General features: G+C 37.2%; 3 protein-coding genes across 6 annotated transcripts in view; 1 reads left to right on the forward strand and 2 right to left on the reverse strand.

Annotated features, from left to right (window-relative positions):
• Positions 1-14,366, forward strand: part of ATG12 (autophagy related 12) — a 1,142,999-nt gene that overhangs the window by 914,686 nt on the left and 213,947 nt on the right. The window lies entirely within an intron of this gene.
• COMMD10 (COMM domain containing 10) overlaps positions 1-14,366 on the reverse strand; it is a 971,919-nt gene that overhangs the window by 316,158 nt on the left and 641,395 nt on the right. The window lies entirely within an intron of this gene.
• LVRN (laeverin) overlaps positions 1-14,366 on the reverse strand; it is a 73,513-nt gene that overhangs the window by 19,953 nt on the left and 39,194 nt on the right. For both annotated transcript variants that reach the window (XR_007726255.1, XM_050793049.1), the window contains 7 exons: positions 8,576-8,716; positions 7,986-8,051; positions 7,826-7,891; positions 7,245-7,417; positions 5,581-5,657; positions 4,761-4,900; positions 2,478-2,533 (listed from right to left, as the gene is read on the reverse strand). Coding sequence is in view for 1 of the 2 variants with exons in the window: in XM_050793049.1 (XP_050649006.1) it covers positions 2,478-2,533; positions 4,761-4,900; positions 5,581-5,657; positions 7,245-7,417; positions 7,826-7,891; positions 7,986-8,051; positions 8,576-8,716 (719 nt within the window). In the remaining variant the exon portion in view is untranslated. The remainder of the gene's footprint in view (positions 1-2,477; positions 2,534-4,760; positions 4,901-5,580; positions 5,658-7,244; positions 7,418-7,825; positions 7,892-7,985; positions 8,052-8,575; positions 8,717-14,366) is intronic.

The following is a 14,366-nucleotide window of genomic DNA, read 5'->3' on the forward strand; positions in this document are numbered from 1 at the left end:
CATTTCTAGCTTTTGATTTAAAGTGAAAGATGCAGGACTCCCCCTTTTACTTAAACCCCTAAAGGCCATTGTAGGGTTATTAATTGGCCTAATTTTATTTTATTTTTTATTTTTAGACAGAGTCTCGCTCTGTCACCTAGGCTGGAGTGCAGTTGTGTGATCTCGGCTCACTGCAAGCTCTGCCTCCTGGGTTCATTCCTTTCTCCTGCCTCAGCCTCCCATGTAGCTGGGATTACAGGTGCCCGCCACCATGCCCAGCTAATTTTTTTGTATTTTTAGTAGAGACGTGGTTTGCACCATGTTAGCCAGGATGGTCTTGACCCCCTGATCTCACAATCTGCCCGCCTTGGCCTCCCAAAGTGCTGGGATTACAGGCATAAGTCACCGCACCCGGCCCTAATTTCAATATTACTGATTCTCAGGGAATGGAAAGGCCAAAGAAGAGGGAGAGAGATGGAGGAATGGCTAGCCGGTGGAGCAGTCAGAACACACACAATTATTAAGTTTGCAGCCTTATACAGGCACAATTCATTGCACCCCAAAACAATTACAGTCATAACATCAACAATTCCTGTTCACAGATTACTGTAACAGATACAACAATAATGAAAAAGTTTGAAATATTGTAAGAATTACTAAAATGTGACCCAGAGACATAACATGAACACATGCTGCTGGAAAATGATGCCGATAGACTTGCTTGACTCAGGGTTGCCACAAATCTTTAATTTGTAACAAATGCAATATCTGTGAAGTCTTAAAGCGAAGCACAATAAAACAAGGTATGCCTGTAGTACATATGACACTGCACTTGCCTACCATTGAGGAGCTTCAATGAAGAGCTGAGACTTATGCATAAGAAATCAGTAATGAAAAGTCCCAGAAAAGGCAGTGAATACTGTAAAGTAGCAAAGAAGGAAAATATGCACGTAGAAAAGTCAGGGATAAAATAGAAAAGTCAAGGAAGTCTTCATGGAGGAGAAACTTGGGAAGAGCAGTGAAGGATGCATAGGATTAAAATAAGTAGAAAAAGAGGAGGGCAGCCCAGGACAAATAAGATAAGGTGGGAATTAGTGTGATGGGCAGATGAAGCTAACTGAGGCAGAGGATTTCCTTTGTGTATAGTGAGAAATAGGGCCTAATAGGTAAGTCGGCTCAAGCCTGTGCAGATCCTTGAATGTCAGGATGAAGAGTTTAGGTGGAAAGGTACTCTAGGCATTTAAACAATTGGAAAAGCATAATGAAATTGACGTCTAACAATTTTATTGCAATAGTGTTACAGAAGACAGAATGAAATTCAAAAGGACTGAAGACAGGAGGCTAATCTAATAGGCCAGGCAAGAGATGAAAAAAGCTTGGCTTAGTGTGGAAGCAGTGAAAGTGGTAAAGTGAGCCTCCGAAAGACATTTCTAAGAATGAAGAGATAAGACTTGGTGACGGTGCATGTAAGATGAAGTAAAGAGAGGAATCAAGGATATCTCTGAGGTTTCAAGTTTGGGTGATGAAAAGAAGAGTACCTTTGCCATGCAGGGAGAAATTGATAGCAAGAGCAAGGTAGAGACAAAAATGAAGTTCAGGGTTTAAGGTACTGAATTCATATGACCACAGGATAAACCTAAGACAGGAGGAAAGATAAGTAACAATGTAGATTTGGAAGTCATCAACATGTCCTTCCACAAACATTTACTGAGGACCTTACATCTGCTGGCACTCTACAGATACGCAATAAAATGGTCACCAAAACCCAAGAGTGAATGAGTTATCAAAGGAAAGATAGAAGAAAGTAATATAACCATGATTGGTGCTAAGAAGCTCACAGTAGTAGAAGAGGAGTCAGATACACAAGGAGAACCAGGTTTGCATATCAGAGTCTAAGGAAGCCAAAATGACATTTTCAGGAGGATGTAGTCAATTATAGTAAAGTCATGGTGATCTTAGAGAGAGAGGAATTTCAGCAAAGTATTAGACAAGGAAATGTACTGCAAGTCACAGAGGGAAAAAGGAGTAAAGAAGGATAAAATAAGTAGACATTTACTCAAGCAATATGTCTGGCTAAAGAAAAAATACTAGATAATTTACTACATATATTCCTAATTTTATTGACTGAAAATTTAAATTCTGAATATTTATTAATTTACCTGGTTATAAACACTTAGCAGCATATCTTACACTGAGTAAATCTAATATAAATAAAATAAATAATTGTGCAATATATTAAAATACAGGCGAGATTGCATTAAAATTGTAGCCACCACCCTTGGATAACAGAAATCACTGCCAAATCTCAATTGGTAGTCTTTTTATTTCCAGCAACTCATTATATTATAAAATTCCATTGCAGCTACAGAATTGCATCCTAGTCTGAATCAGTTATGGCCTATATATACTAAATAATCAAATTCATAGTGATGAAGCTATTATTTTTATAAAGGTCTCGAGGTATATTCTAAAACCATGAGAGAAGAAAATATACTCACTTAGACAAGGAAAAGGCATCATCAATCAACTGCAGTCTGTGAATAACAGGAATAGCCTGCAGAATTAGACCCAAATATGTCCAGAAGAAGATGAGAACATTTTTCAGTAAAATTTTCAAAATAACAACAATTTAAAGATTACTGCTGCCTACAAAACACCTTCATGTGAATTATCTCATCTGCAGAGAAACAATAATTACTGAGGATAGTCCCCATAATTTATTTATCATACATCTGTTTTTTAAATAAATGAACCCTCTGGATATCAATCATAAGGTTTAAATACAGCAGAGAGTTTTGCCAAAATACTCCGGAAACATATCGTGTTAAAAAATAAAATAGGCAACCAATTTTAAAAGGCCTCTCCAAACCAAGTATACATTAAATTGTATTTCCACATCCAAATTATTTTCAGGGACGTTTTTGGCATAGAAGCCCTTAAATAAGTATTATTTAATGTTCTTTTGGTAACATTGAGGTACTATAATTTTTCACATGGTATTTATCTTAAGATTTTACTGATGTGACAGAATGCCACCAACAGTTCCCTTTATATCCGTGGAACGGCAGGGGCCAATTGCCAGTGTAATTCTTTAGACTCCTATTTGAATTCCCTGGCATTGCCGGGCCATAAGACTCTGCTGTCAGCTCAGTCCCTAAGGGGGCCCAAGGCCTCCTACATCATACCTTCAGCACCTCTCAGCACTGTGATCTATTTGGTTCAAAAACTTTATCTTCACAGCATTTCTTTAAGGGTCCGAGCAAGTCAAGTTAAATTCTTCAGCTGGTATGGTCTAATTTCTTTTCTGGCAGTACTAACACGTTTTCTAGATTAATATTAATCATAAAGATTCTCTTTTATTTGCTCACCAATTATGTTGTAGAAATAATTTGCCTCTGTTTTTCAATAAGTAAATCTACAATGGTTTCAATAAATCATTACTATAATGGTATAACCTCAGGCTTTCATGGCTTAGAATGCCCTTCAAAATGTAATAAGAATTTAGATACTTCGCAAAGATTTGAAAAGAAAATATTATTGTAAGTGGCCTTTGTAGCTTTATTCAAAATCCCAATAATTTGTTTTAATTACAGAATATGTTATGAATCCCTGAATTGTGTCAGGCCTTTGTTAAACATAATACATATATTATCTTATTTAATCTTCACTATAAACCTTTAAGTTTGGTATATTACACCCATTATTACACATATAAGAAATTGAGGTACAACCAGGATGCCTTCTCTAGCCTTTTAATGGTTGATCTTTCTGTTAGGAAGAGACTCCACCTCCACTCCCACCCCTCACCTCCAGGAATACTGAAGAGGGTTTTTTGTTTGTTTGTTTGTTTTGGTTTGTTTTGTTTTATCACATATTCTTAAAAAGGGGAGATTTGGCTCGAAGGTGCCATACATCTGGCAAACAATGAACAAAACAGGAACATAAGTCTTCCTGACCCAGAACCTAAGCTCTAAACCAATATGCTAGAGAAACTGCTGTGTGTCTCAGAGAACCTTCAAACACAGAGACACTTAACACACAGACATCTTTTAGTTCAGCACTCCAGTTTCGTAAATGGAGTCTAAATGAACCACCCAAGGGCTCCCAGCAAGTCACAGCAGAGACAACAGTACTGACTCCTAAGCCGGCGTCCAGCTCCACTCATGGAAATTTAGTTTAATCCAGTTAAAATCTGATTGATTAGAACTGGCCAACATTTTAGTGTTTATACACTGCATAATTACTTATAGTTTTTTTATGATATAAAGTGATATTGGATTATTACTGATGTTTTGTGAATTAACTTCTCTCTTCTGAGGGAGAGTGGAAATATGTTTTTAGAAGTAAAATTAGTATTTTCTAGCATTTACTGAGTACCTATTATGGGTTTAGAAATTTTAAGTATGCTTTCACCTACATCATCTCTAATCCTCATGATGAATAAAATAGAATAATATTCTCATTTTAAAACGAAGAAATGGAACCAGGACATTTAAGTAATTTGCCGAAGATCACAAAACTAATGATTAATAGGAAAATGCATCCTGATTCCTACCTGGAAAGGTTGTTTTGGAAAAGCAAGATGAATGTTCAAAAACACAACACATTTAATCAAAATCTCCACTTGCTAAGAATAAGAAAAAAAAAAAATCTTTTGTAAGCCTGGAGGTGAGGGGCGGGGATGAAGGTAGAATCTCTTCCTACCAGAATGTTCAACCTCTAAAACACTAGAGAAGGCATTATAAATTATATTTAATTAAAAGCATCAAAAGTAACCTTACCTTAGGATCCTTTTCAAGTTGTTGATTTAGTTTCTTCCAACCTAATTTATCATAATTAACTCTATAATATCCAGTCATATTCAAATTCAAAATCACCCAGTCATGGTCAGAATCTGAAACTTGCATTTCAGGGAATACTTCTATAAAGGAATATGGGAATAATTTGAAATGGTACATTTAAAAAAGGTTTTAATACCTATTTATACTACATACTCAATTCTAAACAATAAACAATAAAACAAAAAATTAAAGGAATTCTAAAATATATATTGCTCTTACCAGGTCATTATATATTTTTCACATGTAATAGCTTTTGATTTGACACTTTTCTTTAAAACTCTATGTTCAACAAGAATATATATATATATATATATATATATATATATATTTTTTTTTTTTTTTTTTTTTTTTTTTTGAGACGGAGTCTCGCTCTGTCGACCAGGCTGGAGTGCAGTGGCCGGATCTCAGCTCACTGCAGGCTCCGCCTCCCGGGTTCATGCCATCATGCCATTCTCCTGCCTCAGCCTCCCGAGTAGCTGGGACAATAGGCGCCCGCCACCGCGCCCGGCTAGTTTTTTGTATTTTTTAGTAGAGACGGGGTTTCACCGTGTTCGCCAGGATGGTCTCGATCTCCTGACCTCGTGATCCGCCCGTCTCGGCCTCCCAAAGTGCTGGGATTACAGGCTTGAGCCACCGCGCCCGGCCAAGAATATTTTAGTTTGAAATGAGATAGCTTTTCAAAAGCTAGACATCTCAGTATTTTATTCCCTGCCTTTATATGTGCATATATGTAAAGATGTTTTTAAAATTTGTTACTTACTGCTTCTTTGATCTAGCCAAACTAAAGATTGCGTAGTTCCATTTTTTATCCAAAGAATAGGGACAATCCATGTGTCACTTATTGGAAGAAAATAAAAACTTTAGTTACTTTTCGCACATAAAAACATACACTCTGAGCCATGATTAAAGAGACGATGAAATAGCACACAGAACTCGGGTTCTTTGGTCATTCTCTCTAGATATGCAGAGAGGATTACTCACCACTGTTTTTACAAGCTAGTTTTACTTTCGCTATTGTTTACTCCTCTCTCCTGTTATGTCTTATGGATTTACTTCCTTTTATAACTTAGGTAGCTACTAAAACTCTTATGTCTGAAACCTTCAAGGCCTGTGTATGTTAAATTATAGACACCTGGCTTCACTCAAGGGTAGTTCAAATGCTGCAAACAGACCCAAATCCATCCATGCCCAGAGAGGTGAAAAGTAGTTTAGAAGAAAGAGCTTGACAATCACTTCAAAATACTTTCAGCCTCAAGCATTCTCCCCATCTGAAAAGTATTCAACAGGAATCATCCATGACATTTATATTTATTGAATGTCTGCATTCTTCCCACATTGCTGGATGTGACCTGGATGAAGTAGCCAACCACAGGAAGCACATTCATCATCGGAAGAGATACTCTACTCAGAGTTTGGGCAATATTTCCAATCTTGTTAAGCTCTCACAAGCCTGGTGTCTTGAAGACTGTCAGCTGTGGGTCTGTGTTTATCTGCATAGCTAAGACACACAGGTCTTCTCAAAAATCGCAGAGTAATACAGGGAGAAGGAACTTTTGAGTGTCCCATTTCTCTCTCCTGAGGCTTTAAAGAAAGAATAGAACTATCTGAAAATTTTGGTGATGGTATTTGAAAATTAATTACTCATTTGTGCTGATACTGCAATGAAATGTGAAGATTAAAACTACCAAAAACTGTTGAAAATCAGCTAATAAATTAAGAAAGGGAAGAGAAGAAGAAAGGGATATAGTCTAGGCTATTTTATACTCTTTTCACTTTTACACAATCTTTTGGGATACATGCTACTGCGTGTATTTTATAGATAAGGCAACTGAAACTCACAGAGGTTAAATAACACCTAAGGTTTGAATTTTTGAGAAGTCAATATCTGAACCCAGGTCTAACAGAATCTAAAGGCCATCATTCTAATGTTGTGGGTATGGCTACAAACACACAAATGCACGCATCCACACACATATGTGCACACCCCCGCACAGAACTATTCCTCAAGGAAATAGTTACCATTCAGTTTCATTTTTAAGGAAGAGAAGACTACTCTGCAATAAGACTTCCTTTCCTCTTTACTAACATGTGGCAATCTATGGCTCTATCTTATTGTCTCCAACTTAGAATCCCAAGTAATTCATTACCTCTGTCTGAGGGACGAAGAGGAACACACAATACCCCACAGCTTGGGTCGTTGATGTAACCCTAAATCCCAGGGTAGGGGCACTGTGTCTGGAATCCCTAACTGTGGGTCTCTGGCCTTGCCTGGACACAAGGACTCTACTTCACCCTAGTACACAGTCACATAGCAGAAGTGTGTATGCCCAGCGGGCGTAATGCTTCTTCACCCACAGGCTGGATTCCATTGGGTCAGAGCTCACCCCAAGGAAAGTGAAGACAAAGAAGAGCAAAGCTACCTACTTGCTGGTTAGAAGAGTCTGATTTTTAACCTTTTCAAGATAAAATGGCTCCTGTTTCATGATGCCACTAGACACATTTAAAGTGATCACTGGAAAACCACTCTGGTGTGTCCAACTGTCCATTATTTTTTTTATTGTTGCTGGCAAAATAACTGTACTCTGGTCATCTATGGCCTGTTTTAAAAAATCATCACAAAAGCAGGTAAGGTTATCAGTGAAACATTTTGAAGTAGCAATGTCCAAAAAGAAGCTCGGTAGCTATTCTCTTCCTCACTTATGTAGTAGTCCTGCAGTGGGTGATCCTCTGAGGCAAATTTGGAACTCTGTTTATATATGAATGGTTCTTTAATTAATTCATTCAATAAATATGAACACATATTTATTGATCTAACATGTTCCATGCTCTGTTCTGGGCACTGGAAATATAGTGAAGACTAAAGACACTACCCATGACCTAAGGGAGTTCTACAACAAGACAAAGTTGTTTTTCTGTGGAACTGCCATTCACCCATGGCCTCCCAGTCTTTTCCAGTATCATACAAAACAACTCAGCAAGAATGTGTCAGAAAGTAGGACAATTACCATTTGAAAATGCCTCCACAGATCATCTTGCTCAGCATTTGAGTAGGAAAACGTCTTCAAATATGACTGTAAAAATAGAAAAGTTAAGGTTAAAATAAATAACATGCCAAAGCAATTTCTGTTTACTGCCATCCAGGTAACAACTATTTTGCAAGCTCACCTTGAGTGCACTGACAAATAAATGCTCATTCAAGAAACCAGAAAGCATCCGGGCCATAGACGCTCCCTAGGAAAAAAGAAGCTCTCCGTTATTTGAACGAAATTCAATATCCCCATACTGACACATTCCATATTTATAAGCAATATTCTGAGCTGTGCTCCTGATTGCATTTTGCATTTTAGTTGAATGTTTGAATTATTTCGGAATGTGCTAATAAAATAGTACACTAATTAAGAGGTAAAAGGTAAGCAGATGTCCTACATGTAAAGAGTGCAGAGTACATAACATTTTTAAAAATTGAGATCTTTACATAGCAAGAATAAATTTCCATCAAGCAGAAGGGTTCACCTTAAAAGTAGCAAGTTGTTAAAGTCTATGGTTGATGGATCCAAGCATTAATATGGGCTTGTTTGATATTTGCAAGGTGAGAATTAATTTAATCATGTTTTCTGAAACCTATGTATTGAATTAAAATAAGGTTATTTTCATAAAAAGTTTTAAGTTGTATATTGATATAGGACCCTTAGAATCCATTTTATGCAACTTTCTACAAGAATACAAAGCCAAAGGAAATTTCTAACTGCTTTTACCTTGCTGTAAGTAAATAAGTCATAGAGTTCCTCTATTTCACTTGTTTTGAAATGTTCCACCTTCAAGGCCACAGCTCTAGTCACCAGGGCGTGATCTTCTCTGAGGACATTATGTAAAATGTTGGAAAAAAAGATCTCATTCTATAAAGGAAAAGATTGAGCAACATTAACTCCTGAGGTGTCACAGAAAACCAAAATTCTATGGTCCTCAAATACTTTCAAAAACTGATATTGAAGAGGGAGAAAATTCAGTAATTGAGAAGTGTCTATGAATTGAAAGATGCCAAATAAGTCAGGATTCCTTGAATAACAAAACTATAAGACACTTTCTTTCCCATTTGTATCCTTTTTCATTTCAGTTTTTAAAAAGTCAATTACAAAGTTAATACAGTTTCCAAAAGCCACCTACATTTCCGACAGGGAGGTCCATGCCATCCTGAAAGAGCCTTCCTTAAGGTGATTTTAATTATCTAAAATTTCATCAGTAATTTTATCAATAACTCCTTAAAATTAATCAGCCTCTCTTTCATGAATATTTACAAACTAAAAGCATGCCAGATCTACAAATTCACAAAGATGCGGACGTAATAAATGAAAATTGAAAATAAATCTGGATACTACAGTTTATGGCTCATGCATTAAGATAAGGCAATTTATTACATTTTAATGAGAACCATAGGACTCTTCAAAAGACTAGCTCTCTCTCAGACACATGATAAGGGCAATTTCTCCCTGAAGTAAAGCTAGAAGAAAAACCAGTTTATAGCCAGAGAGTCTTGTGATGACAGAGCTAGAGCAAAGACCAGTGGAGAAGTTATACTGACACACGTTCATAGCCTGGAGAACCGGGTGAACCCCTCATGATCCACAGGAACCCTCAAGTCCCTACTGACTATCTTTGGGATCTGTAAGTTGACTCTCTCAGCCTTTGACAGCGTCAGATTTTCAAAACCTGTTGCACTTCCATTTGCCAATGTTTTCATCAATGCCTTTCTATAAGCATATTATTTTTAGGCTAGTAATACCATCGATTAGGCTATTATCAAACTCTGCTTTTCCGGAAATAAGAAAACCTATCATTTAGAGCAATACATCTCAAATTTTAACATGAATAAGGATCACCAGGGCATTTTGTCAAAATCATCTTCTGATTCAGTTGGTTTGGGTTGGAGCCTGTATTTCTAATAAACAACCCGATGATGCTGATGCTGCTAGTTTGAGAATCACACTGAGTAGCAAGGATTTGGAGGAGTCATCAGTAAGCATGGATTCTATTAGTTTAACACTCAAGGCGTCTTGAGAGTGTCTTACTGGTGACCTATAACCACCATGTAGAAAATAGAGAAAATAAAATCACCCGTAATATCGCACCCTCAGATCACCACTGTTAAAATGTTAGTGTAGTTCTTTTCCATCGTTTTTCCTATGTACTATTTATTCCCATAGTTGTAAAAACTTTTTATCTTGCTTATTTACTTATTATAGCATTTTACAATTTTGCTACCTCATCTTTATAATTATCCCTTATAATGGCTGCTGCATTATAAAGAAAACAGAAACATAAATTGAAAGAAAACAACCCAAAATTTAATAGTGTGATCAAATCAAGATGATTTTCTTCTTTTCAAAGTACAGCAGATAAAAATGTTGCCAAAAAAAACCTTAAAATATATAAATACATAGCTGCAAAATAACCCATCAGGTCAATGGCCCATAATTGATTCAATCATTTCCCTTTTATTAGCTAGGCATTTAAGTTACTTTCAGCTTTTTGCTGTTTTAACCAGTTTTAATGAATATTTTTGCACATACTGCTTCTCTACATTTTGTGGGTCTCCCCTAACCCCATCAGAACAGATTGTCTTTCTTTCTTCTGCCTGCCTGGCATAAGGTTTTATGTAATCTTCTTGATATCACTATAACCATACAAGGTAATTAATGAGTGAGACAAACACCTCTTCCTCAACACCCTAAAGGTCTTTCTACTCTGGGCCTCCCATAAAGTGATGCTGTCCGTAGCCTGTTTCAGTTCTATTGGAGGGAAACATTACATAAAACATGATGTCAGCTTTAAAAAACAAACAAAAATAAATAAATAAATAAAACTAGCTACTGCATATAGTGATTAGATAACGTGAATCTGTATAGTCACCATTAATTTGTCCCACGAGCTGCAATATGTCAGAGAAGGCCTATTAAAATTTCTTCCCTTTTTTTTTTGGAGACAGTCTCACTCTGTTGCCCAGGCTGGAGTGCACTGGTGTGGTCATAGCTCGCCGCAGCTTCAATTTCCTAGGCTCAAGCAATCGTCTCACTGCAGCCTCCTGAGCAGCTGGGACTACAAGGGTGCACCACCATGCCCAGCTAACTAAAAAAAAATTTAGTAGAAACGAGATTTCACTATGTTGCCCAGGCTGGTCTTAAACTCCTGAGCTTAAGAGATTCTCCCACCTTGGCCTCCCAAAGTGTTGGAATTACAGGTGTCAGCCACCACACACAGCATAGAATCTACTCTTATCCTTAGAAATATAACACTATTTATTGTAATAAATTTGTACAGAATATCATGATGATTAAAAACACAGAATCTGGGCCCGGCGCAGTGGCTCAAGCCTGCAATCCCAGCACTTTGGGAGACGGAGACGGGCGGATCACGAGGTCAGGAGATCGAGACCATCCTGGCTAAAACTGTGAAACCCCCGTCTCTACTAAAAAATACAAAAAACTAGCCGGGCGAGGTGGCCGGCGCCTGTAGTCCCAGCTACTCGGGAGGCTGAGGCAGGAGAATGGCGTAAACCCAGGAGGCGGAGCTTGCAGTGAGCTGAGATCCGGCCACTGCACTCCAGTCTGGGCGACAGAGTGAGACTCCATCTCAAAAAAAAAAAAAAAAAAAAAAAACCCACAGAATCTGGAGTTAAAGTGCCTGTGTACGAATCCTTCCTCCGTCCTTTAGGAGTTAGGTGACTCATCAAAGACCACCAACTTTATCTCTCTGAAACTCAGTTGCCATTTGAAAATGGGTTAAACAACAATGTCTTCAAAGGATTATTATGAGGACTAAATTAATTTTCATAATGTTACAAGCACAACAGATAGCAAATAGGACATGCTCCATAAGGGTTAACCACTGTGGTGATTACTTATCATTATTTTTATTATTATCCTTCAGAATTGTTCTGAGGATTGAATGAGATAATATAAATAATTCTATTTAAGTACATAAAACTAGTACCTAGTTAGTGGTAGTTGTCTCAACAGTACCTAGCAGATGCCATTATCATCTGTTGAATGACTGCATGAAACCCATTTTACAAATGAGGAAGTAAAGCTCAGAGGTGTTCATCTGCCTTCCTCAGCTTACGGTCATAGTAAAGGCAGAGTAACATCTGATGGCTGCAGTGCCCATGTGTACCTTTTCCCTTCACCAAGTCTGCTGCTTTCTTAGATCAGGCAGCAGGAAGGTGGAGGAAAGTCAGTGAGTGGCAATGTCAGGGCTAGAGCTTCAGAGATCCAGAAAGGCTTCGTCCTTAATGTTCTGACCCCTTGAGCATAATCCATTCATATCAGCTGAAACTAGACCTCGAAATAGAAAAAAATTGAAAATCTATTTCTGCCTAAGGGTCTATGATTCTGTTACTCAATTTCAATCACATTATTAGATTAAAAGGAGGTTAAAGTTCTTGATCTCCAAAAATCTTTGAAAGGAAAGCTAAGCTTTTTAAAAACAAAGAACGTGGCAATGTCCTCAATCGCCAGGATCTGATGCTTTCACTCAGCTCCACAAGCAACTAAGAGATATAGAAAAGACTGACTAACAAACTAATGATAAAAAGAAATAATTAAAAGGTACAAAAAGAGACTAACGTTGTAATCTTAGCTTCAAAAATACCAGGAAGATGTTTTTGGCAAGTTTTGTGAGATACTGATAATACCTTAACCATTTTAGTTGTTATAAGAGGTAACTGAAATTGATGTTCATGATGTATTCTATCTACTTAAGAAAATAGAGTAAATTTCATTGTCTTACGGGAATTAAACTTCTTCCCTTATTAACTCTATCCACAGAGTTAACTTAGGACATATCCAACTCCTTTTAAAAGAAGTTAGAGATGGCACTAACCATGAGTGAATAAAAGTTATGAAAGAGAGATACAAATGATTTTGTAGGCATAGAGTAAGTGGAAAGGACTGTTGGAGACAGCTAAGACAATAAATACATACTATATGTAGATAAAGTATATATATACACACACACTTTATATATATATACTTTATATATATATATACTTTATATATATATATATATATATGAAAAGAATTGTATATTGAAGACACACACACACCCCATTAGCTTCTTGAGGATAAGAACAATCCAGTGTGTTTTGCCATAGAGCACAGTGGTTAAAAGCATGGGCTTCGCAGTTAGCATGACCTGGAATTGAATCTCAGTTCTGACATTTAATAACTATGAGACCTTGAGCAACTTACTTAATGCTTCTATACCTCAGTTTCCTCGTGTGTAAAATAGAAATAACAACAGCACTCATACGGTTGGTTTGAGGACTGAATAAGATGATGTATGTATAGTGCTCACACTGTCTGGCACTTAAGTTCTAAGTACTCACTGCATGGTAAATACAGTATTATTGTTGTTATCATCATGCTTGTCATCAGACTAGACCCAGATAGCTGGTTATAAAATCAGGCCTGTCCCGATTGGGCAAATGACCTTGGGCAAGTCATTTAACCTTTCAGTACTTCAGTCTCCTGATCTATATAATGACATCCAAACTTTCCTCCAGGACAAGTAGGGCCTGTGCATAGTCCAGGGGGAGGAAGAGAGAGGCGCTGCCGAGTGACTGGGCTGGGGGACTCTTATAGGGTGTCTGTAAAGGGCGGGGAGGTGGCATGGAACTCGGGTGTTAAAAGACTGCACTACATCAGTGCTTGCCAGATCTGTGATTTCACAAACAGATAAAAAGAGATTTTTTAAAAGGTTTCTGTGGCACTAAGATAGGCTTGTCAACTTCTTTTTCCTGCCAAACTATCAACCAAAACAAGTACCATCTACCTACCATCCATTATCAAGTTTCATAAAAGAAGGAAAGCTTACTTCCAAAATAATAGAAAGAATATCATCTTAGAATTTCCTTCAGAATGAATAGATTTAGCCTGTAAAGAAGATCCAGCAAGTAGAGACAGCATTAAATATTAATAAACACTTTGAATGAGTGAAGGCAGGGAGGAGAAAAGAGGTCAATAATCCAGCCTTGGAACAACGGGAGCTGAGATGAGACGGGGACCAGCAAAGAGGCAGGAAGGAGCAATCCTGAGGACCAGAGAGGTTACAGGAGACAGAAGAGAGGAGGGGAAGAAGATGCAAACCAAGAAAGGACCTCTAGTTTATAAAAGAAGTGAGGTTTATACCAAAAGATAACATTAAGTCTAAACATTTAGATAGCTAAATCAAATCAATTAGGTTTTATCATGGCATTCTAAAAGCACTACATAATTACCCTAAATAAATTAAATATCAGAAGTAAAACCTACAGTTGAAAGAATTAGATTTGCACATGGATGTATTTATTTTTCAATATTACTATTTACTCAAATTAGCAAAACAATATCAGCAATAGTATTAAATATGAAGTATCATATTACTTATCATAAAAGCCATACACTACTGTTACAGTTGCTTTAAAATACACTCTAGGTTGGGCACGGTAGCTCATGCCTGTAATCCCAGTACTTGGGAGGCCGAGGCTGGTGGACCTTTGAGTCCAGGAGTTTG

This window comes from Macaca thibetana, chromosome 6, assembly GCF_024542745.1.
Source record: "Macaca thibetana thibetana isolate TM-01 chromosome 6, ASM2454274v1, whole genome shotgun sequence".
Lineage (NCBI taxonomy): Eukaryota > Metazoa > Chordata > Mammalia > Primates > Cercopithecidae > Macaca > Macaca thibetana.